At 33.7% G+C, this 26,568-nt stretch overlaps 1 protein-coding gene across 1 annotated transcript in view; it reads right to left on the reverse strand.

Moving 5' to 3' along the window:
• LOC133198035 (uncharacterized) overlaps window positions 1-25,583 on the reverse strand; it is a 30,697-nt gene extending 5,114 nt beyond the window's left edge. The window contains exons 1-14 of the mRNA XM_061334190.1: window positions 25,418-25,583; window positions 23,032-23,204; window positions 21,656-21,752; window positions 18,980-19,127; window positions 18,745-18,856; window positions 17,777-17,882; window positions 15,519-15,775; window positions 11,730-11,801; window positions 11,468-11,570; window positions 6,067-6,166; window positions 4,814-5,045; window positions 2,316-2,468; window positions 1,886-2,161; window positions 219-411 (exon numbers count right to left, since the gene is read on the reverse strand). Of these exons, the coding sequence (XP_061190174.1) occupies window positions 219-411; window positions 1,886-2,161; window positions 2,316-2,468; window positions 4,814-5,045; window positions 6,067-6,166; window positions 11,468-11,570; window positions 11,730-11,801; window positions 15,519-15,775; window positions 17,777-17,882; window positions 18,745-18,856; window positions 18,980-19,127; window positions 21,656-21,752; window positions 23,032-23,204; window positions 25,418-25,583 (2,188 nt within the window). The remainder of the gene's footprint in view (window positions 1-218; window positions 412-1,885; window positions 2,162-2,315; window positions 2,469-4,813; window positions 5,046-6,066; window positions 6,167-11,467; window positions 11,571-11,729; window positions 11,802-15,518; window positions 15,776-17,776; window positions 17,883-18,744; window positions 18,857-18,979; window positions 19,128-21,655; window positions 21,753-23,031; window positions 23,205-25,417) is intronic.
• Between the last annotated feature and the right edge of the window lie 985 nt (window positions 25,584-26,568).

Genomic DNA, 26,568 nt, shown 5'->3' on the forward strand with positions numbered 1-26,568 from the left:
TACCATTACCAACTCTCTTATAAAATAGTTGATTCGATATGCAAGAGAATACTCTAGGTACGATAATTTTTTTTTTCGATACGAAAGAGCATGGAGAAACAATCTTCCATTTATATTTATACAGTATGAGAATTTACAAATGAAAATGAAAACCATATTACGGGAAAAACTTTTAAAAGAAAATTTTAAGAATTATTCAACGCTTATTTAAGAGATACCTTGCAGGAAGTCGTTGAATGTTTCTCCGTAGAGCTGCCAATAAGGATAATAAATAACTTTCCAGATTCTCCAGTCTGTCCATCTTCCTTCCCAGAAAAATACATGATCTGGCCATAGATTAGCGTGGTAGTAGAAACCAACACCAAAGATCACCACGGCGAGCAGAATGATGAATGCAAAAAGGTCCTTGAGCTAAACAAATTAAAATACATGTAACAGATATATGTGTTTCGAACGATTTCTTTGCAATTAATGGAAATTAATTTGAAAGATAAATTATTATTTAAGATTATGTTGGTTCAAAGTAAGGCAGAAAAAAGCGATTGGCTAAGATACTCGTATGGAAAGCATTTTATGCTGGACAGTTTATACTTTTATAATGATATTTAACTTTAACCTTACCCATAACTTTTGATTGGTTGGAGCTATGACTTTAATATTTCACATGTGTATTCCTTGTGAAAAGACCTTTCGTTGGGTACCATCATATTTGACCTTGGAGTTTGACCCACTTTTGCAAAATTTTATAAGACTTTAACCTTGGCCATAACTTTTGAACAGTTGGTACTTGGGCTTTCAAACTTCACACGTGTATTCCTTGTGACAAGACCTTTCTTTGGACACCAATAACTTTGACCCTTTGACCTTGAAATTGGAGTTTGACCTACTGTTGAAAAAATTTTAACCTTGGCAATAACTTTTGAACAATTTGTGGCTTTCAAACTTCACATGTATATTCCTTGTGACAAGACCTTCCTAAGGATACCAACAACTTTGACCTTTTGACCTTGGAGTTTGACCTACTTTAATTTTGAAAAACCTAACTTTTGCCATAACTTTTGAACAGTTAGTGCTAGGAATTTCATACTTCACATGTGTATACCTTGTGACAAGACCTTTTTTGGACACCAATAACTTTGACCCTTTGACCTTGACCTTGGTGTTTGACCTACTGATGAAAAAACTTTAACCTTGGCCATAACGTTTGAACAATTTGTGTTAGGGTTTTATACTTCACATGTATATTCCTTGTGACAAGACCTTCCTTTGGACACCAACGATTTTGGCGTTGACCTTGATCTTGAAGTTTTTTGACCTACTTTTACAAAAAATTGACCTTAGCCATAACATTTTAACGTTCGGTTCTAGGGCTTTCACATTTCAGGATTATGTGTATCACTAGTGACAAGATGGACTTTGACTTGCATTTGAGAAACTTTCACCTTCGCCACAAGCTGCCATACGGGGGCATCAGTGTTTCACAAACACATCTTGTTTAAGAAATTGTATTTCCAAATTTCATCAGATACAAATGACCATGATGTGATTCATTCATGTTCTCCGAAGTTTAGAAATAAGCTATGAGGATAACCTCAAAAGTCCATTGATAAAATACATACTGAGAACAGGAACATCAGAGGTGAGATAAGGCTTACATGCCCTAAACTTATCTTGATAGATAGTAGCAATTTCTAAGTAAGGATCATTTAAAGATGAATTTATCTTTCTTATGTTTTTAAAGCTTTTTTGAAATTTTGTTTTTAAACTATGCAAAATTTTAGAGTCCTTTATGATGGTCCTTCCTGTTAAACATTCTTAGTTTTAGCAATGTTATTTTTTTTTCATTTTTTGTTGCCAAGTTAACCTAGTATTATAAACAGTTTACCATTTCCTTGATCATAATAAGCGTAGGACCCAATGTCCTAACCATCAAAAATGCTTCCAGAAAGCGTAGATACATAATAAGTAACGACAAAGAAAACATCCTACGAGCCACTGTAAACGTTTCAGAAGGATGCATGTGTCGTACAAACAGAGCCGTAATCAACAGTGCATAAGACAGAAGATCTACTATATTCCAAAAATTGTTTAAGTATCTCCAAAATATCGTCCAATTACTGCGATAGGATTTTCCGTCAATACCAGTGTCGTGGAAAATTCCCTGAAAAAATACAATTAAAAAAAATCAATAATCTTTTGCTAAAGAATGTCGATCCCTTTTGCCAATTTTTTTTTTCTTTCGGAAATAATTCACGTGGCTCTGACGTGAACTCAATCCCCCTCTTCCTTAGTCTTATTGAAATCAGATTACTTACAAAGCAGGTGAACAGTTCCTCCAACAGATCACCGAATCCCCAGAAGTACACGTAATACTCAAATGCTCTTGCTAGGACCCTTGTATAATATCTAGTACTAATACTGGTAGACACAAAGGCACTATAGCTGACCAGCATTGTCAAAAACAGAACCTAAAAAGAAACAAAATGTGTCTTTTATGTAGAAATATTTGAAAGGTCAAAGAAGTTGAATTTACAACAGGTGTACATGAAACAAAAAAAAATATCGAATGCTGCTTTCACCTCTTGAATCTTAAGATTGCCTTGTCTACCGGACACGACCCCAAGTGCCCTTTGTCATGATCGGTAAAGGGAGATAACAGAGTTAATTCAGAATGAAAAATATGAAATAATGACCAAGCAATTTATGTAGGAGATGTTAGTCAGCATTCCACTTAACTACATATTGCATTTTCAAAAATGGTCAATGCATCAACCATAGAATCTGCTTGATGTTTTTAACGTGATCGAAAATGAAAATAGCCTTAATGACCAACCTATTTGTCTGTAGTTTAACTCATTTTAGAAATAGGAACATGCTCTTGCCTGTCGGACCAACTTAGAGACGTTTACCCTTTATAAACATTTACCCTATATAAACATTAAGAAATGTAGTTGTTCTCCAGTAATGTAGATAAAATCGATGGAAAGTGAAATCTTACTGGCAAAACTCACTGACAAATCTAAATAAATAAAAAATTTTTTTTAAAAATATGAAGAGACAACAATATGTGTAAACAGGTCTGTTACTGTTTTCACATCCGCATTTAAAGTTTAAAGAGATCAGAATGAAACTGATATAATTGATACATTGCATTTTTTAAAAAAATGTTGTAATTGGGCAGATAGAATTGGAGGAGAAATTTTGGTATTTTACGTGCTTTGAAAAGAATTGCGAATTCATATTTACAAAAAATATTAAATTTCTTTGAGGTAGTAAAATGGCTGTATTAAAACCACGACATGAAGTTCCACTGAACTTGCACCTCCCCCCCCCCTCCCCCGACCTCGAAAATTTGACCCTATAATACATGTTTGTGACATTTACGTATTGTAATTTAGTGATGACTACTTCTATTATCTATATAATTGCTAAACTAAACCAAACTTACTATATGTGATAATAATGGAAGCACTGTCAAGATAATTAAAAAGAAATATATGAGGAGTAACATTTTGAACAAAAATATTCAAAGAAAGGCGGCGAAAATTTTATATCATTATAATAACCATACCGGACTAAATATTTTTCTGATAGAAATTCACAATGTTGTTATACTTACATAATTAAAGATATATTTTGCCAGCGGTGATCTCAAAACATTGCCAACATTGCATGGTTTTTGGCATATGGACTGATGAAATAAAGAAAACACAATGAAATAAGAAGAATACCAACAGTTATCAAGCTTAAAAGTTCATTGAAACAATAAAAATTGTGAGCAGAGCAAACATGTTCTCTAAATAACAGAAGTGGAAGTAGGTGCCAAGCATCCCATATCAACCGGTTACACCCGCCGTCTGCTCCTTGTCATGATCAGGAAAACGGAAAAAATATAGACAATTTAGTGTGAATATAAGGTTTTAACGATTTCTGCGAAAAACATCAACTTATGACTTAACAATAGATTGTCTTTGCTGAAAAGGTCACTGTATCGACCATAGAATTTGCGATATGTTGCTTTTTACAATGTTGTTGATATCCTTGTTTCTCAACTTATTTGTCAATAGCTTGCCTTGTTTCAGAAATTGTTCGCAAGCAGAGTGTGGTATTGCGTATCGAATCAACTGGGACACATAAACTCTATATGCAAGTGATGATGGTATATTGCTTAGATAAGGGAAGTTGACAATAGAGAAGTTGAAGTTATCAAATTTATCATTAATCTTTCTTGTTAGGTTTTTCATAAATGTGCTATGAGTCACGGTCATGTTTGTTGGATATGACAGGTCATTAACGACATTTGGAAAAATATAAATGGAGTAGTTTGCATATATAGTGAAGAATGTAGGGATATATAATTATATTATGTAAAAATTGGTACCGTATATAATTTAAATGTATATGAAATATGGAGATAACAAGCAGTATTCAAGCTCAAAGTACATTTAGACAATACAAATCAGGAGCCGAGCAAACAGGAGCCTCCAATAACATCAAAGGTGGGATCAGGTGCCATGGAGGCGTGAGCATCCCCTGCCGACCGGTCACTCCCGCCGTGTGCTCCTTGTCATGATCGGGAAATACGAAAAAATCCGTAGACAATTAGTGTTTAAATAATGGCCTAACAATTATTATGAAAAAAAGTCAGCATTTGACTTAAGGATAGGTTGTATATTTTATTCTAAATTGCATGAAAGCACATTTTATTCGAAACATAAACTCCACAGTATATCAATGACATTACCAGAATTAATATGATTAATCATCCTTAAAAGAGGAGGGCCAAAGTTGCTGCATGCTGTTAAACAAATACCTTTATACAAGGGATAAAATGTGGCGCTTGACCTCTGTACCAAGTTTTGTTCAGGTGTTTCTGACTGGCAGGTTTGGCCACGAACTCGTACATGAAATTTTCATATGCAAAAGTCAGTGGATTACTTTTTATTCCCCAGATGTCAACAGAGTCGTCAAGAAGGTCTAACGTCTTACTGGAATCGGTTTCATACATGCAGTCAAGAAGCGCTAAAGTTCTGGTGTAAAACAGTCTAAAAATACAAAATTTATAGGTAGTTTGGGTGAATACAAAAATGTTCATGCAAGTTTGCAGTAGAAAAGTTAACGAGAATCAGGTCATCGGTGCTTTTTTTAAGCATTGAGAGTCTAAAAGGAATTTAAAAAGTTTTTGCAAATAAAAAATCTAAGAAATAACATTTGTTCAACCACATTGTTTACAGGGCTAAAACCGTAAAAGAATAGAAACAAAGAAAATAATCAACAAATATATTTTTAGGGAAAAAAATAAAGGTATCTAGGCATTTGAAAAAAAATGCTTTTTTCAATGCAAGTCAAACTTCATTATCTGGAACTCGATGGGTAAATTTAGATATATATTCGCAAGCATGTTCGATTACTCAACTCCTGATTTTCAGAACCCGAGGATCGGACTACCTTAAGAGCCTTTAATCATACCGAGGTGCATGAAATAAAAATTACTGCACAAAAATTTTCAAATTTCAAGTTCAATTTCAAGCTTTATTCCTAAATCAGAGAAAATTTTCTCCTTCATGACTAAGAACTGGATATCCTTTAACAACTGTCTTTTGTCAACCCAATAAATGTGCTTTAAAATGGAAAATTTAATTTTACTTGAATATAATTTTGAAACATGTTGCAAAATATTTTTTTTCAGTTATTGAAAACATTTATAAAGTACCTAAAAAAGTATTCCAAATGAAAGAAATACTGTGGAATAATTATATTTTGTGGTGGCTCGATTTTCGGAAATTTCGTGGCACCTCTCATCAACGAACTACTTAACTTCAAAAATTAATAAATTAGGATTACACGTTCTATTTCCGATGAAGGTGTAAGAGAATACACGAAATTACCTCCCCTCGAACCTGTAAAATTAAGGCAATCTACAAAAATTGCCCCCCCCCCCCTTTTTTTAATGTAAAGGTATTTAAAAAAAGATATCAATGCAACTCTTCTTTGTGGTAGATAATAAAAACGTAACTGCATATACAAATCAAAATGGAAGAATACATGTACAATAAATAATCTTACTGAGCATGATCCAGCAATGTCTTTGAAAAATTTTGCTCCTTTACGTCACTGGCTTCCTCCGACAATTTCCGTAATGCTTCGTAGCAAACCAAACCAGTCACTGTAATTATTTTTTTTTTCAATTTTTTTGAAAACTTCACACTGAACTATCAACTTGTAAAATGTAACCTAACTATATATTCACACAGGTGCTTGTTAACATGACCCCTTCCTCATGTTTACACTGGGGATCCAAGAATATTTTTAATCTGTCTTCTTTTATTAATTTTTTCAACCAAATATTTACAACGCAAAGTGGATAGTTATGATGAATAAAGGTTTTTCTTTCCAAATTTTTAAAACTTGTGGTCAGTGCTTCTGGTGTGTCTCGGGGATGGGGGTGGTGTTCTATCTATAATTTAGTAGAACTGTGTTATTTCTTTGAAAATCTATGCTCATGGGCATATCGGATGCACACTGAGTAAAAGTCTTAATGGGCAAATCGTAAGAGTAAACAGGTCTGAGTTAACCAAATGTTGACAAAAGATTATTATTATAATGTAAAAAAAATGCATACAATTTCCCTTCTTTATGTGGAATCTATTGAAATTATCGTAAATATATGCCTGAAGACTAAAGTTGATCGATTGATTGAATATTGTTAAGCTTCCCATTCGAGTTATGATGTGATCAAAAATAAAGATAAAATTTGTATTTCAAAATCTGAACCTTAAGAATGAAGTTAAAGAAAACAAACTTTAATGGTTTCCATGTAAGTTCCCTAACAAAAAAATACTATAGTAAACTATAGTTAACTATAGTTTACTATAGTTAACTATAGTACCAAAGTAAAAACTTTGGAACTTTGATTTACTATAGTAAAAACTTTGGAACTTTGATTTACTATAGTGAAAACTTTGGAACTTTGATTTACTATAGTAAAAACTTTGGAACTTTGATTTACTATAGTTAAAACTTTGGAACTTTGATTTACTATAGTAAAAACTTTGGAACTTTGATTTACTATAGTGAAAACTTTAGAACTTTGATTTACTATAGTAAAAACTTTGAAACTTTGATTAAGGTCAGACGATACGTTCCCCAAATGTCCGTTTTATAGACCTTCGAATTATGTGGAAAATATTCAAAATTTTGATTACCTTCTGATTTCTAAACTGGTTTCTAATTGTCTTTTTAAAAATGAAACACCTAAAGATGTGTTATTGACTAATTAAGTTTTTTCCAAAAGGATTTTATAGGAAAAGCATCCTTTGGTATCTTGCACAAATGCCTGGTAAGGTACCTCAATTTTTTTGCGAGTAAACATGTTAAAGTAGCAATACTTCAATGATAAAATCTTAGAAAAAATTATATATTATTGAGGAACGTATCGTCTGTCCTTAAGTACGATAAATCCCGTGGAATTATGTTTTTGATTCCCATTCTTTACATTTTATGATAATTCAAGTTTTAGATTCATAAAAGCTTTAGAGAACATTTTAAAAACCCGACCCCTCCCCTAAAAGAATAATGTGCAAGATATGAATTTCAATGTAAAGGTTGTCGCTTGCGCCGATTAGTAAGCAATATTTATTTTAATGTTTTTAATTTTAATGTTATGCAGATGTAACGTAAGTTTTGTTTATGGGGAAAAATAATATATTATAAAAAATTTGTGTCATTAAGAATCAAAATATCTGCTTCATCAACTTCAGTCAACATGTATTTTTTTTAATTATAAATGTAAATATTGCATTTGAATTAACTACTTTGTATATTTAGATAAAGATGTACAACAAAAACCAGCCCCAACCAACCCCATATCCACCCCCTCCCCTAAAACGTCTAAATAATAATAAAAAAATAATAAAAGTAAATAAGTTGTTAAACTAATGAAAAAACTTTGAAACTTTGATGAAGTATAAGAAAAACATTGAAACTTTAATTAATTATAGTAAAAACTTTGGAACTTTGATTTACTATAGTAAAAACTTTGGAACTTTGATTTACTATAGTTAAAACTTTGGAACTTTGATTTACTATAGTAAAAACTTTGGAACTTTGATTTACTATAGTTAAAACTTTGGAACTTTGATTTACTATAGTGAAAACTTTGGAACTTTGATTTACTATAGTTAAAACTTTGGAACTTTGATTTACTATAGTTAACTATAGTAAACTATAGTTAACTATAGTTTACTATAGTATTTTTTTGTTAGGGTTATCACACTTTTTCAATAGAACAATCCAAGAAAAAGACGCAAAGATACTTTACTCGTTACATATGGCGCGAAATGGCTGTGTCACCCCTTTTGTAAAAAGATAAATAGACTTGTCGAATAGTTAAGAACGCAAAAAAAATGTAACATGGACATGTCCGTATAGGGAATCGCAAAATATAAACAGGTGCATGCCCAAAAATAAATAAATAAAAAAAAAATGAAGGAAGTAAACACATCAATAATTTGCCTCAGTGATATCTATACTTATAAAAAATCTACTTTTATTTTCTATAAACAGCCATGAAATAGCAAAAACGTGAGTACGGTGGCGTTTCCGGTTGGCGGATTTAAGTTACTGGCAGTTTTTAATGAAACTGACAACAAGCAATCGTTTATTTATTTCATAAAAGGTCATCACTTTATTATTCAATCAAAATTTGATTTAAATGATATAAAAGAAATAAGTTGTGATAACCGATTAAAAAGGGAAATGTGCAAATTATTTTCGTCATTCGGCAATCTTAATATTGACGGAAGCTTATAGAACATCATATAGCATCGAGCCCGATGTTAAAAAGAAAAACGAGGCGATTGTAGCTGCATGAACATTAAAAAAAAACTTTTGTGTGAATGATCATTGAAAGAATAGTAAATCATTGATAACACTATAAGTTGTGAATATATTTATATATCGAAAGACTATTACATAAATGTAGTAGGTTTTTCTAATAAATTTATCGGTAAAATTTGTATTTTTCTTTCTGACAGGATCGTGGCAACGAACCCGAAGTACAATTTGTACTTCGTAATAAACTTTGCTTACATGAAAAGAGAAAATTAATGAATAAGGTATTTTTCAAATATAATTAAAGCTGTAAAATGTTGTGCTTTAATCATTACATTTCAGTTTTTTTTTCCTGAATACAGTCTTTTGTATCAAATACTCGGCCTATTCATAGGGCGTTAAACAGCTAATTTTTACACAGGTACTTGAGTCTTGGTATATAAATATGTATGTACTGGGTACCTTATTGATATGTAAAAAAGGTAAAGTACATTTTTTACATATCAATAAGGTACATACATATTTATAAATCAAGACCCAAGTACCTGTGAACCTGTGACCCCCCCCCCCCCCAATCAATTTATCAATAAAATGTGTTTATTTACTCCTTTTATCCTTGGCGGAAATGAAATAAGAGCAACTGAAGCACAATATCCATAACATTGTATAAGAGGTTTCACAATACATGTCAATTAAGAAATTGTATCATTTAATTTTGAATAACCCGCGTGGCGCGTTGGTTAGAGCGTCTGCTCTAGAGTCGCGAAGTAAGGAGTTGATCCTTACGTCGCTGGTTCGTATCCCACTGTGGGACGTGGAGACCGGTCCTTCGCATGAGACCGTATAAACCGAGGTCCCGTGTCGCAGTAGGTGCTGGCACGAAAAAGATCCCTCACTGCTCAATGGCCGTAAGTGCCGAGTATAGGTCAGAATTTGTAGCCCTCCACCGGCAAGTGGTGGCGTTTCCATATGAGTGAAAAATTCTCGAGAGGGACGTTAAACAACAAAACAATCAATCAAAATGCCACTCCTCCTACAGTTTTGGTCTGATTACAGTATAACTTGGCACATAAATAGACTACACTAAAATACATAATTCTGTTTATCGGTTTTGATTTCAAAGAACAGTATTGGCATGGTTTCTAAAAATAGAAATTTCTGTGAAATACCTTCAAAACGGTACTCCTCGTACAGTTTTGGTCTGAATTCAATCTAACTTGGCACATAAGTAGATTACACTGAAATACATATTTCTGTATATCCACCTCTTGATTTTGGTGAAGTGTTGCCATGGTCACAAAAAAATTGAAATTTCTTTGATATACTTTCATAGCATTACTTCGCCTACGTTTGGTTTGATTTTATAACGTGGCATGCAAATAGACTACGCTGAGATACTTAATTGTTTTTTTTAATTGTTTTTTGATGAATGATGTTGCCATGGTAACTAAAATCGGAATTTTTTCTAAAATTCTTTTAAAAGGCTACCCCTTCTACAGTTTCAGTTTGATTGCAATTCATCTTGCCACAAAATGAGAGTACTGTAAAACAAATGTTATAATTTATTATTGCCATAGAAAATTTCAAGTTCAAGTGCTCCTTTTCTCCTCCTTTGTTATAAGTACAAACCAGTAGAGCTACAGTCTCGACAGATACTTCTTAATACATTTATGTTTTTTATATACTATCAGGTGTCTTTCCAATTTTTTTTCTCCGTGTTTTGAAGAGAAAATGAGTTTTAATTAATTTCTATGACTTTAATCAATTTCTTTAAAATAATACGTTCACTGATAAAATTCATTTTTTTGTGGTTGTTTTGTGAACATATACCAGGAAAAAACAAATTTGTTGTGCTACTTATCAAAATTCAATGAGAAAAATATTTTAAATTTTTTTATTTTCAAAAAATTCTATATATTTTAATTTGGACAGTTTTTAAGGGTTGAAATGCTTATTAAAAGTAACGCTGAATAGTATAAGAACATATGCAGGGTGTGTGTGGAGGACCATTAACGCAAACATATCACAAAGTGCGAATGCACGGTAGTAGCAATTTGCTTTGGGTAAAGGTCAACGACTGACTTTCATCAAATAACATACTAAGTTGGTGTTCTCCTCTAAGCCAAACTGTTTCTGCAATCTCCGGTCTATTGGCATATAAAGCCCAAAGAAGTATATCTTCCAGTTCGGCTGGTTGATTATCTTCTTCGTCACTTTCTTCGTCGTCACTGCTCGTCTCTGGCTTTACTTTTTTAGATTTCTTCTTTTTCTTCATCTTCTTTTTCTTCTCATTCTTCGTTTCTGAAAAAAATATTACATGCTTACAAATTGTTTTTTACTGTCATTCAAGACAATTATTATAAATATTAAAAGTTGTTTCCATACAAATATTGCCATTGGGGGTTGGAGGGACGTATATGTTTTTCAAACATTTCTTGTTTCATAAGAAGAAGCCGTTTCTATAACAAGTAATAAGAAAAAAATATTTGAACAGACACTGCACCGTTTGAAAAGGTCAGTTTTACATAAAAAAGACAAAAATCTTTTTAAGCAATAGATCAGTTTGGTATACAAGTAACAATGAAAAAGAAAGCACATGTATTTGCAATATGAAATCAACTTATCTATTACATACTCTTGTAATCGAGTAGTTCTCTGCAAATGGTCTTTGGAGCCTTAATTGCCTTCTTCACCTTCTTCTTGTTAAAGCATTTGTCAGTTTTCTTTCTGTTTATTGACTGAAATTATTTGAGCTTATGAATTGAGATTACATCTTTTTCCTTAAACAATAACAAATTAAAGATGGCGTAAAAATGTTAGATAACATGTAAAATAACGCTTATTTCTCTCCACTACAGACATATTAGATACGAGTATATAAAAAGTCCTCGACTTACCTTCATCAGCCACATCATTCCCAAACAATCACATTCCTCGATTGCTTTAGGATGGTTGGTACAAAGTATAGTCTAAAAAAAAATTGAACTTGAAGTAAGCATTTCTTAGGGTTAACTTTTACGGTTTGTAAAGGAAGAAAAAGGTTGCTGTAGACGTTTTCTTCTACAGAGCACTAAAACATTTTGGTTGGTTTAGTTTTTTCCACAAGAAAAAAAAACTGTTATACCCCTGCTCCGAAGGAGAGGGAGATATATTGTTTTACCCTTGTGTGTCTGTCTGTCTGTCCGTCCGTAACAAATTTTGGTTGCAGTTTTCTCAGCAATTACTCATCGCTGATGCTTGAAATTTTAGCACACTGCTGAGAAGTCTGCGACCAAAATTTGTAATGTATGGTACGGACAGACACACGGATAAACAGGAAGTTGACATCGGATTTTTAAAAAATGAATCGCACCATATGGCATGCCTTAACGAAGATTGTGCTAAAATTTCAAGCATCTGCGATGTGTAGTTGCTGAGAAAACTACGACCAAAATTTGTTATGTATGGTACGGACAGACACACGGATAAACAGGAAGTTGACAATGGATTCGTACAAAAATGAATCCCACTATATGGCATGCCTAAACAGAGAGTGTGCTAAAATTTCAAGCATCTGCAATGAGTAGTTGCTGAGAAAACTGCGATCAAAATTTGTTACGGACAGACAGACACACAAGGGTAAAACAGTATATCCCCTCTCCTTCGGAGCGGGGGAATAAAATATTTTTTCGCGTTATAACGTTTAACATTTTGCGAATAAACGCGTAATTTTCGCATTATAACGCTCAAATAAACCAAGGACCAAGAATAATTGTCTTCTTTCAAAGGAAGTACTTAAGATATATAAAAAAAATAAATGAAAAAAAAAATGACTGTCTATAACTGATTCCAGAGCTGAATAAAGAAAATTAATATTGCAGAACTATTATCATTACAAAACTTACGGTACTGTAAAGAGTTGGTATATCTTTCCGTCTAACAATTACACCATGATCCATGAGTACCTTAACGTAATCCGTTCGATTGAATTTTAGAGCCTCAAGCAACAACATCTGTAATGAAAAATGTGAAGATGAACAGTGATCGATGTAAAATTTAAGTAATAATAATATATGAACACGGACCCAGGGAAATTCCAGTGGTAGGATCGGTGCCTAAGAGGCCTAAACATATCATATCGACCGGTCATAAACGCCATGAGCCTTAATTTTAAAATAATGGAGGACCTGTTCTTAAATGTATATTAAACAATGAATCAGACATTACAGTATGTGTGACAAGATTTGATTGAGGTTCTATTATCTTTCAGGAAAAAAGTAAAAGGTAAAGATAACGAACAGTGATTGATCTCAAAAATCCACGTGTCGCCCGCGTGGCGCACTGGTTAGAGCGTCTGCTCTAGAGTCGCGGAGTAAGGAGTTGATCCTTACGTCGCGGGTTCGAATCCCACTGTGGGACGTGGAGACCGGTCCTTCGGATGAGACCGTATAAACCGACGTCCCGTGTCGCAGTAGGTGTTGGCACGAAAAAGATCCCTCACTGCTCAATGGTCCTGAGTGCCGAGTTTAGGTAAAAAAATTGCAGGGGCCCGTTTTACAAAAGAGCTTACGACTAAGACCAAAATTTAATTCTGCTAATAACTTTCTAATTTACATTAAATAGAAAATGGTTTTAATCTTTTTAAAAGGTATGAGAAAGATACTTTTACCCTTGCAATTGTAAACAGAATCATTAATTTTGCAAAATTTTTACAATCAACTAAATTTTTGGTCTTAGTCGTAAGTTATTTTGTAAAACGGGCCACAGCTCTCCACCGGCAAGTGGTGTCGTCTCCATATGAGTGAAGAATTCTCGAGAGGGACGTTAAACAAGAAACAAACAAACAAAAAAACAAAAATCCACGTCGCCCGCGTGGCGCAGTGGTTAGAGCGTCTGCTCTAGAGTCGCGGAGTAAGGAGTTGATCCTTACGTCGCGGGTTCGAATCCCACTGTGGGACGTGGAGACCGGTCCTTCGGATGAGACCGTATAAACCGACGTCCCGTGTCGCAGTAGGTGTTGGCACGAAAAAGATCCCTCACTGCTCAATGGCCCTGAGTGCCGAGTTTAGGTAAAAAAATTGCAGCTCTCCACCGGCAAGTGGTGTCGTCTCCATATGAGTGAAAAATTCTCGAGAGGGACGTTAAACAAGAAACAAACAAACAAAAAACAAAAATCCACGTCGCCCGCGTGGCGCGTTGGTTAGAGCGTCTGCTCTAGAGTCGCGGAGTAAGGAGTTGATCCTTACGTCGCGGGTTCGAATCCCACTGTGGGACGTGGAGACCGGTCCTTCGGATGAGACCGTATAAACCGAGGTCCCGTGTCGCAGTAGGTACTGACACGAAAAAGATCCCTCACTGCTCAATGGCCCTAAGTGCCGAGTATAGGTAAAAATTTGCAGCTGTCCACCGTCAAGTGGTGTCGTCTCCATGTGAGTGAAAAATTGTCAAAATGGACGTTAAACAACATACAAACAAACAAAAACAAAAATCCACAAACGATTTAGATACTGTAAACCAACTTTTATTCGCGTGCGAGAACTATCCACGAATTTCGCGACCCATTTTAACTGGCGAATATTAATCACTGCGAACTTTTTTTTTTTGCTTTGTATTTGTAGAGAATGCCTCCTCGGTCGCGAAAATTAATCGTCGCGGATTGATTTTTAACGGACTAATAGTTGGTTTACAGTATGTAAAAGAGGGCATAAAGCATGGACCGCTGGAAATTCCAGGTGCCTAGGTAGAGTAAGCATCCGCTGTTGACCGGTCACATCTACCGTGAGCCCATTGTATTAATCGGGTAGACGGAACTACCCATAATCGATTTGGTACAAAAACAAAGATCTAACAATTGGTATGAAACATGTCAGCCCAAATACGACCTAATGATAGATTGTATTTGCTAACAAGGTCATTATAACGACCATAAAATTTACGAAATGTTGACTTTAAACGAGACTGTTGAAATCCCTGTAACATCAACTTACCAGTGAGTAGCCTGCCTCGCTTTAAAAATTGATCGTACTCAAAGCAAGCTCTTGAGTAGCGAATAAGTTAGGAGACATAAACACCATAAAATGATTTATAAGAAAAAAGTATGTACATGAAAAATACCAGTACTGGCATATATATAATTTTGGTGATTGAAAATGACCTATTTTTAAAAATAAATTTGCTGGACAAAAAGAAAAAAAAATAATTACTTGATTTTAATCGCAATGCAGACAAAATACTCCACGGCTTGAAGAAGTTTTAAATTTAGCACAGAAACCCTAAGAAGTAGACAGTTTCCAAGACCAGTACAAGATGTAAAACATATTTTATATCCAAATTGGACATAAACACTTCAATGATTCTTTAATCCATTGAGATGAACGCAATAAACTGTGATTATGGAGGGTAAAATGTTTTGACCAGTGTATGGTCTGGAAAAAAAATTATCAAGTCGGAAACACCCAGATGGAGATTGGCTTATAGAATGTAGTGTCTCGCGGCTTTGACCAACTTCAAGTCAGTGACAATAAAATAACCATGAAAATTCCTTGTTTTTCCGAAACATTTGAAGTTGATACCTCGTACAAGATTGCTAATGTCGTACGAATATGTTCTGACCTTCACCTAAGACAATTTCTGTCTAACCCCAAATCAAAAACAAAAGGCTTTTCAACGAGCTTTGTTTCAGCTAAATGAATAAAAGTAACACTTACAGGGCCGCATTCCATCAGCAGATGATGTTCCTGCAGCACTTGATATCCAACGTAGAAATAAAGCGGAAGTGAGGGTGGAGAGGTAAATTTAGAATCCACGACGTAGCCCTCTGTACGAAAAGATTCAAGTATTCTGTCAATTGTCTTAGTCTTGTCTCCGGTAGCTTCAATACTTAATGAAATTACAGGTCTGGTGACTTTGTCTGCCTGGTCTTGGTCGTATATAGCTGCTCTCCTTGGATACGAAGAGAGGTTTACTGTTAAAGTAAATTCATAAAAATGCAATTTATTTAAGCAATGACCTCCATTTCTAGTTATTTTGTGTACTTTTTAGTGCAAATGACAAAACAAAGCTCGGAATTAAATAACATTTAATTAATATTATATAATATCCATTATTATTATGATTTGTTTACATGTCAGGGATGTAGCTTGACTTAAAATTCTAGTGAGGCAAAACGATTGCAGCCGGGGATCTGGGGGCTGTCTTATGCCCAAAGCAGGTCCAGGACAGAGCCCTGGTGGGGGCTGGAGTTGAGGGGGGCGAACCCCCCCCCTCCCACACACACGTGGGGTTTTTTGAAATGTCCTGAACAGAAATTTCGTAAATTTACCGGTTTTGTTATTGAAGACTTCAGCAGGTATTTCAAAAGCATTTAATAGAGTAAATAAAAATGTTTATTCAAATTGAAACACATTCGAAGATAATTTCATACTCAATTCAATTCATTTTTTGTTAATTTAAAACTTTAATTGAATCCGGCGTCCTTTGGATCCATCAAATCTGGGAAGTTTATTGTGAACAGAAACTGTCTGTTGTCTGTTTTTTTTTTATATTTTCGTACCATTAGTTTTAAAAACAAATTAAATATTTTCTGCAATGTATTATTAATTCTGGGAAGGGGTGGTGCTGAAAATTTTAGTGAGGCAGTTGCCTCATTGCCACAATGGAAGCTACGTCCATGCATGTATTTATCATGATATGAAGGCTGCCTTAAAGATGTAATTTAATGAGCAAAAACTATTAAAAATTGCACTTTTTATTGTAATAAAATACTTAATATTCCGATTCAATAAAAAACTACTTCGTAACCCCTTTCAAACATTGTTTAATAATTAACCGAGATACAACAACGTTTATACATGTATCAAGTAAATCATCACTGCTGTTAAATTTTATTTAATTACGAAATGTTTGAGGAAAACGAGATATCCATCAAGAGAAAGCTTACCTGAGCTCTCTTGTGCTGTAGAAAAAAAAAGAATTACTCTATTTATTGTCCGGATAATTGAAATATTAAAGGGAGATATGTACAAACCTATTATTAATGTACTACATATGATTGCAAGAAGTGACAACCATTTTTCTTTCAACTGAAGAATAGGTTACTCTCAATGGTTTCAGTACAGAAAATGTCATGAAATAACACAAAATATAAAGTCACTAAAAATTCTGAACGGATATCCATTAAAACATTTACGACATAAATATCATAAAGCGAAGAACCGAAAATCCAGCGTTTTATCACTAGCAAATACACAGCTTTCATGGTAGATTTATTACCAAGAAACCATATCAATTTTTATCCATCAAAAATTATCTCCTTTACTTTTTATATAAACTGGTGTTAATCATTCAGTAAACACCCCAACGCAAGCGATGCACCTGTATAGATTTCTTGAGCAGCGGCTGTTCCATCAATGAAACAAACAGTGACTGACATATCTATGATACAATAATTCACGTTCTTTATTTTACGTTATACATGTTTACACAATTATAAATATAAACAATAAAATGTTTCTCTTTATTAGTACTGGAATTGACGTTGCAACTTCAGTACCGAGCAGAAACAACCTAACAGAAATCCGGACCCCAACCGAACCCAGAATTCGCTTTGGGTCCGCTAGGGCTGACCCCGAGCGAGCACGGAGCGCACCTAGAGAGAACGCTGATAGTAAACCCGGATTTCAGAAACGCACCCAGAAAGCGCATACGGCGTTCGGTATTACGTAACAGAGCTGTCAATCAAATTTATTCGTTGGGGTTAATAAAATGTTTGTAGCTATATATTGTAATTGAATATATGTACGATGATAAAACTGGTATATTTATATTATCCCTTAAAAGATTTATAGTTGCATGACCTGTATAATTATATCAAGATTGAAAATCACATAACCCTTAAATCTAACTTTCACCTTCATGTTTCTCGCACTAAAGGCATTTCTCTCGCCTTGTTCGCCCATCTTCTTACCTTCTATCACATGTACTTCTTCCAGTGCCCAACCTCTTACCACCGCCTCGCCGACAAGCTTTGCCAACATCAAAGGATCATCATTTTCTGTGTCGAACTTGCTAACCTAAAGGAAAACAATTTTTCTTTTCAAAGTCTCATTATATAAAGTAATTAAGCTGAATTAAGATTGGAAGTCCTCTAAAGGTAAATATCTGAAGAAAAACTTTAGTAGAGCTTACATCAGTATGTAATAATTCATCGTTAGATTATAGCAATAGAAAATTCAGCCATTTATATTACACATTTAGCAAAATAAATATTTTAATACTCTTTATACATCCAATTTATGAAAAATCGATCCCAATGCACATTTTTATCTCAAAAAAAAAAAAAAAAAAAATAAAATAAATAAATAAATAAAAATAAAAAAATAAATAGATAAAAAAATACAGTCATGCTGAAGTATAATATTTATGCTAGTTTTGATACTTATAAAAAGATTTTTACACTACTCTCTATTATTAAATTTATTGATCAAGGAAATGTATGTTCACTTCAAGATTAAAGAAAAGTAATTAAAGGTAGAAAATTAAATGGATTTATCTATTGGTGTATAGGGGAATATATAGAATGTTGAACGCCAGAAACACAGCACACATACCGCCTAAAACGCTTCTCCTGTCTTAAATGAATTGTTATAATAATACCATAAAGGTTGGGTAAACAAATGAGTCTTTACGGCCTTATAATTTGCGTTATAATTGATTTCAAATATAAAGACTCATTAAAAATATATTTTATATATATATATAAAAATTCGTGAAGCATTAATTGATTATATATTTGTCAATATATCTATATGTTAAAACGTTTTACGTAGGACATAAGGGAGGTAATTTGACACATCTAAAACCGTGATTAAATCGTCCCTCCGACCGTGCTTGGCTTGCTATGTTAAGATTGTGTGTGTCTGTGTGATATTGTACCATCCATCGTCTTTCTTTAAGTTTAACGAGGTTCTTTCTCAAATCCTCGAAATGGCTGTCATCAAACTTGAGTCCGAATAGAAGTGCTGCCTGGCTCCTAAGATTTCTTTCGCTGTAATAATCATAAAAACAATGTATTATGAATATAACCAATGTATGATTTTCAGCTTAGAATTAAAAAAAAGAATAAGAGATTAAGACGGAGCTAACTTATTAAATGAAATGTTTAACATACTCTTCGAGGTAGTCCAGAGTGATGTCTGCAGCTTTACCCGAACCTTTGATTACAATGACAGGAACCTTACTATGCACAGCTTCAGCAACATGTTTGATGTCATCCAGACCACCCTCAACTAGGATTATCACAATCGGTACATGCATGGCTATTGATGAAAAAAAAAAAAACAGATTTAAAATTTAGATTTTTATTTCTTAAATATGGGATCAGGTTTTCAAGGTGGCGTGCGTTGACTTTACATTTCGTAAGTCCCCGTGTTGCCGTATTCACGACTCGTTTAGCAAACTGAACTTGAACAATTGGTCATTATTCGTTATATTCATCTTCAGTTAAAAATCAGAAAAGTCCCCTAATGTGTTGCCCTTGATGTAGTTTTGAATTTAAGACAAGGAACTTTATTTGCCTTTTTATTAAATACTCGGTAAACGTCATAAATAAGATTATCTATCATAACTATTTTTAGGAGCCAATACCATTGAAATGAAAAGCAATAAATGACTAAAGAAAATATTATTATAAGAATATACATGTACCAGATATCATACGTGTTGTGTACGAAAATATGTCTGGCACAATGTGATCTCTAGTTAATCTTGGATATGGATCCTCTGATATTCTAAATATTTTTATAATCTGTCAGTATGGGGTTTCTAGACCTCTGTGCCTTTTGTTCCTCCAAGCTCAGTGGTGTTTGGGAAGTAAAAACATAAAGAATCGAACCTTTTCCCGAACTGGACAGAACACATTCTCGTTTGTTTATGTTGATCAAATATTAACTTAGCACGTATCACTATTTTTTTATTGTATTTGTTGAAAAAGTAGTCTACTGTGGAATCATCATTGTTCGTGGGGGATCAATGTTCGTGGATTTCGTGGGTAACCCTTACCAACGAATATGCATCCCCACGAACAATTATTTTGTAAACGTACTGATTAATTAAATCTACCAAATAAACGAGCTGACCATGAAATTATATCCCCACGAACCAATGAACTTTTGCTTGCCAACGAACATTGACCCCTACGAATTTAGATGATTCCACAGTATCCATCATGCACGCTTGTTCAAGAAACTCGCTCTAGTGCAAAAAGGAACGAGGTAAAAACAATTGCATTCAAAAAGAGGTGATGTAAGAGAAAATAAAATCTATATCTTTCTCATTTAAATTTTGTGGCGCACTGGTTAAAGCGTTTGCTCTATAGTAACGGAATGAGTTGGTCTTGACGTCGCGGGAAGCAGAAACCGGTCTTTCAGGTGAGACTGAATAAACCTAGATGTCTCGTGTCGTAGTAGGTTCTTGGACGTAACAAATGCTTAAGTCTAGGAAGAGTACGCTTACCTTCTAGGTGATGGGGTCAGAAGCTTAATTTAAAAAGGTTCTACATGTAAAAAAACTACATTGTAAATATTGCACATGTTGTCACAACTAGAGCAACGGCTTGTGTGCAACAATACTCTTCAACATCAGAGTCTTGCACTTTATTAGAAGAACACAAAATCCGCATTTTTTTTTGTCATACGCTGAGATTTTCGGAAAAGTATGTAAAAGATGAAGGTCAAGGGGACAAAATGAAATTCAAGGAATACGTCTCATTGGTATTTAAAATGAAAATAAATGAAAACTATATCTTCTTTTATTCATTACCAATTTTCATTTTTCTTTTGAGAAAAAGGCCACATTCGATAATCAGTGATAAAAGTATGCTGAGGAAAGCTCATGGTGTCACAGGTTAGGAGTCAGTGCAAAAGTCATCTTTACTTAATTTCATTTACGACCAAGGTAATCTTTTTTGCGACAGACTAACAGATTTACATCCCGTTGCTTTCGCAAAAGCAGGGGACATAATGTGATTGCTGATTATTGCTTAAGCTGAACACTACTCGTGAAAAGGAATTGTCCGCAATATTTCTCTTTCATCACCTCTATCCTTACAACCCTTATATAAGCCTAAGCCTTAGACCTCCTAACAGTTCAAAGTATTTCGATGTAGAGGTTTCGCCTATGTGGGCGTACATCTTTCATTGTCGTGTTTTTCGGTCGCGATGAAAGTATCAAATTTTACGCACTTTTTCCGAGTCATCAGAAGTTTTATCAAACATGAAAGTCTGTGCAATAGTTACAAACTGAAAATGTATATGTAAACAAGGAACAAACGCAGAAAATCTAAGATCACAAAAAGAATCCTACACGTCGGCCACGAGTTTCAAGTGTGCAATATGGTGTAACAAAATCGAAGGGTTTATATACCTCTGTGACAATGCCGATTTATGAGTCGTGTTGAGCTTTAATGCGGAGTCGGCAAAATTTCAGACATGTTCTGGCGATAAAATGTTTTAACGGCACTTTTCAAAGTTTTCGATTTCTCTGATGCCCCAAGTTGAGACGACTATTTTTGGAAAACCACAAAAATTATCTTGTACGTGCAAAGAAGGTTGTAATCCTTGATACGAGGCACCATCTATGTACATGAAAAGATGAAAAATAGGGACGACTAGAAGCTTAAAGGTAAGTTATTAATATTGTTTTACACAGTGACATCAACAAAATGTTGTGAGTATCATTAAATTGCTAAGGAAATAAATCTTTCTAAAAGACAGTAAACATACATCGAATTTATATATTTTTCAAGATAAAATGTAAATAAAAGCAAATTATTTCTGAGAAGAGTTACCAAATCCCGGTATATGTTCCTTTGTAATTGAACTTTCATTCTGAATAAATTCTTCTAGCTGCAGAACGCTTGTTAAATTTAGGACATCACTGCTTTGCTGAAAAAAAGAGTGAAACATGTAAACAATCGTATGACTGTTTAATTTCTACCAAAAAATGTCTATTCTTATCAATTGTGTGGGGACGGAAGTCTTTAAAAAATACACGTTTTAAAGGGAAGTCATATAAAATGCAAGCATCCTCAGGTAGTGTAGATTCAAGTTTATTCAGATCATGATCCGCGGTAAAAGGGTGGGGAAAGATAAAAATTTTTAGACAGGTTTGACTGTATATAAGCAAGAAATCGTCTTCTGAAGAACACGAAATCCATGATAAATATTTAAGCATTAAGGTCAGACGACACGTTCCTCAATAATATACATTTTTTCCCAAGAATTTGTCCTTGAAGTATTGCTACTTTAACAAGTTTCCTCACAAAAAAGTAGGGTACCTTACCGGGCATTTGTGAAAGATACCAGAGGATGGTATTTGCTATAAAATTCTGGAAATCACTAGCATTGCCAGTATCACAAATTTTGTTGGTGTCATTATCTACTTAGACATTTTGAAAACAGTTTTTAAATCACAAGATAATCATATCTAATGTATTGTATTTTACGAAGAAATACAAAACCGATATTCGAGCAACATGTTGTCAGACCTTAAATATAATGCATTTTTCTCTAGTTGAAGACAAATCCATGGGGTTTGTTAGATGCGAGTCCATGAGGCGATCAAACTTTTAATTGGGAATATATTGAGTAAAAAGTTCAAAACACCTTCCTAGAACAGCAAACCTATGAATATGAAAATCATTCTGAACAAGTGTTTTATGTCTAAATGATTACCCCGGGGATTACCTTAGCAAAACTATAGTTTACTATAGTACTGTAGCAAACAGTAATTGATTGATTGATTGATTGATTATTGTTGTTTTACGCCGAGTCAGCAATATTTCAGCCATATTTCGGCGGTATGAATTTAAATACTGTATAAACGGTTTTGAAAGTTTTCGGGTTTCTCTGGCGGTCCCTAATGAGCCTACTCTTTTTCGAAAACCAGAGAAACGATCTTTAGCGTGCCAAGGGGGTTGTAATCCTTGACACGGGGCACCGTTTTACGTCCCATCCGACGGACTTTAGCAAATAGTAATTCAATAATAATCAGTTATAAATCAATCATCTCTACATTATTATAGGGTCACCACATTATTATAATGATCACTGTATGTAAATGAAAATCAGTGTGGCCTTCACATTCATCCGTATTGCACGCTCGGATATGAATTGAATACGGTTTGAAGAAATTTCTAAAAGAGCGATCTTTTCCTTCTCGTACACTGTTTTTTCCTTTTTCTCCATTGACATTGTCAGCAGTAGAATCGGGTGATGTTCCAATTAGTATTATTTCATCGTTTCTCTGTGACTTTTCCATTATGGTGTAAACGTCTGCTGCGTCTCGAACAACTTTTGATACACCCACATTCTTATTTCCGTATAGTATCCATGTGTCTGAATGAAAAAAAGTAATAATGACATTGCTGTAACAAAGTAGATTTTTTTTTAAATATGTATAAACAAGACAGTATCAAGAACAAAGACATTAATTGGTTGTCAAAGAATAGATTCAACACCTGCATATAGGCCAGAAACTCTTCTTCTTACCGACGAATATTAGTATGAAGATAAAAGAAATATGCTGTTATGATAAACTCAAAATCTTACAAATTTAGATTTATATATATGTAAGCCTCTTTCCAACACAAGTAAGGAATTACTGTCTAGTTTGCTGGGTATGCCAGGGCATTAACGATAGTTGGAAACGTGAGATAATTTGCTTAAAAGGCGAAGCCCGTGATGCATAAATTATACTACGTTTCAAACTATCGAAACGTGGGATAATTTGCATAACGGTCGAAGCCCGATATGCATAATTATCCCAGGTTTCCAACCATCCTTGATGCCCTGGCATACCCAACAAACTAGAGAGTTACATGTATTCCTTATATTTACATTCCTTTGTGAAATTAAATTGTATTTATAAATTGAAAAAAATGCGTCTTATAGATTTAAAATACACGAGGCCTCCCTTTAATGTCAGCATGTTAATGTTAATAATTTAATGTTAATTTTAATTGTCCCGCCCCCTGACATCAGACACAAAGATTGACATGCATATTGGGCTCCTGACCTTTCACTTGCCGAAATTTACATTCAGGTTTAATTATCAAGAAATCAACTCATTTAACTTTTAAAAAGTTATCACAAAGAAAACAATTTAAAATGTAAATATATTGATTTAATTTGGATAAACTACGGAAAACTTTCATTATTTATGCACCGTATAGGGACAACCCCCCCCCCCCCTCCCCCCACCTATCACTGAATAAGGGCAAATCTTCCACTTTAGCAGTCAAAACATACCATGTTTACTTAACCATTTAAACATTTTATTCCGCGATGAATTGCAAGTTTCTCATACTTTTAAGAATTAAAAAAATGCTTACAAGTGAATTTATTGTGCATACTTCATATGTTTCAGAGCACATCTAGTGGTTCTCGAGAAAACATTCCTGTATAGAGCTAGTGCATTATTGCGTGCATTAAATCAGATTGACATATCTCGCTGGAATTAAATTTTAAAAGTACCCAAATTGTTAAAGATAAAAATAATGATATGTACACGTGGCATTCAAGTTCACAGTAATCTTTAGAACGGAAACCCTCGTTCAAAAAAACCGGGGACTTTAAAATTAGATAGGTAATAAAGCGTTTATGATATCAGATTGCTTGTGTTTTAGCTATAATGTTGGATTTAAATGGTAAAAATTTGATAAATCTGATTTGATAAACGGAATCCTTAAAGTATGATTAGAGTAATTGTGCATTGAAAGAATATTTAAACCTTTTTTTAATAATGGTGACTTGTCAACAGATTTTTTAATCTGGCTTCGATAAATTGATTCAACTACGAGTTAAAAATCAAAGTATAAAAAATGTTGCAGAATTACAGGTATAGGCGTCATTCACAGTTTGCATGGAGAAATCAATATCGTCTTGCGCATGCCGATTTCGTGGGGTTCTTTTCGGCGAAAAAAATATAGCTTAATTTGTGAAAGATCAAATGTGAAAGAATATGCCTATTACACGTAAGTGCATTCATTGTGTTACAAAAATGAAAGTAAAGATAAAACTCAAAATCATGTAGCCAACATCTTTAAAATTTCCGTGTAAAATAATTTTTGATTAAAAATTATAAACAAGAGTAAAAAAAAATTACAAGTGTATGTTCGAGATTATGATATTATAAAGTATGGAGTTAATAATAATGAAGAATTTTTGTCATTTATTATTAACTATATATTTATCTCAATATTCCGTACCCTATGCTATGCCACATTTTAAAGATCTTCACATGAGAAAAATATTAGTCATTTAATCCTTGATAAAATATGAACATTTCATATATTTTATATCGATATTGGTAATATATGATTTATATATTGTCAAGTAATTAACCTTGTATCTCATTTTTCGTTCCGTTCCGAATTTTAGCAAAAAAAAAATTAAACAAAGATATAGATGAAACATACAATTCATTAAAATTAGTATTTTAATAATTGTAGATAAAGAACACAATCATTGTCTTTGAGCCTCTCTATTTTAAATTGCCTATAACAACAAAAGCTGATAAATATCGATGGAAATCTTTTTTTCTAACTTACCTCCCCCACTGCTTTTGTGGGTCTCTATAAGCGCAGTCTGAAAAACTGATTTAGGCCAGGCCCTAGGAACAAAACTGTCCGAGTCACCGATGACCGATAAGACAAGCTTAGGAACACGGTGAAACTTCTCCACTAAACGATTCCATTCTTTTAATGTACCATCCATATCAATTTATTTTTCTTTAATCCATTGAAATTAATCTGCAAAATAATCCATAATTCTAACCCATTAAAATTAATCTGCAAAATAATCCGAAATTAACTTTTAAAACATAATTTGATGTCAACCACTTCAGCGATATTGTGTAACTTCTATCTCATAGTTAAATCCTACATGTATTTGTTAAAGATTCCGCCGTACATATATTGAAGGTTAAGAATGGCAATCAAATACAGAATATTCAATAGGTTACAAAGGTTTCCGCCCGATAAGTCGGTAGACCGTATCAAAATTGTTTGAAATATTTTATCTTGTAAGTTCTATTAAAATTTTGAAGACTAAAAGACGCTAATAATGTTATGCTTATATTTAATCAGAACACTTGTATATATTTTAAAATAAAAATTGTTATGAAATCCGCTTATACAAGTTTATATGCAAACTCCTTTCCGATCCACCGCGTGATTCACTGAATATCTGCCATTCCTGCGGGGCTACATTCCATGACCTGTTTGTTCATGTCAGCTGTTCGTGCCTCATCACTTTGGACATCCGGAACAACTGGTGGAGTGACATAATTAACACCTTTCCTATTGAACTGTCAGCTGAACTGTGTGCGCTCACCGAAGAAGATCTATACGTAATACTCCTCGGTCGCACTCCAAACACCAGGATAGAAGCACACAATATTGTAACTTTCAAAATAAGGAACTATCGACTTATACGGGATGCGTCGGCACATTACTATAGGGTAATGCATCAACATATGCCAGTGGGGGGCAATTGGTAATCAGAGTACAATTATTTGAAGTAACACACTGACAATTGTATATAACATTGTTTATTTATTTTTCATTTCTGTTTTCTTTTTCCTTTTTGTTTGGTTGTTTTCTTTTCTTACTTTGTATATTTTGTATAATGTATAGTTGATTTTGTTCTATATATTATCTCATGTCATGAGGAAATAAAGAATGAATGAATATCATAATTA

The sequence above is a fragment of the Saccostrea echinata genome, unplaced genomic scaffold (genome assembly GCF_033153115.1).
Source record: "Saccostrea echinata isolate AGI-Se365-2 ecotype Australia unplaced genomic scaffold, CSIRO_AGI_Sech_v1 ptg000033l, whole genome shotgun sequence".
Classification (NCBI taxonomy): Eukaryota; Metazoa; Mollusca; class Bivalvia; order Ostreida; family Ostreidae; genus Saccostrea; species Saccostrea echinata.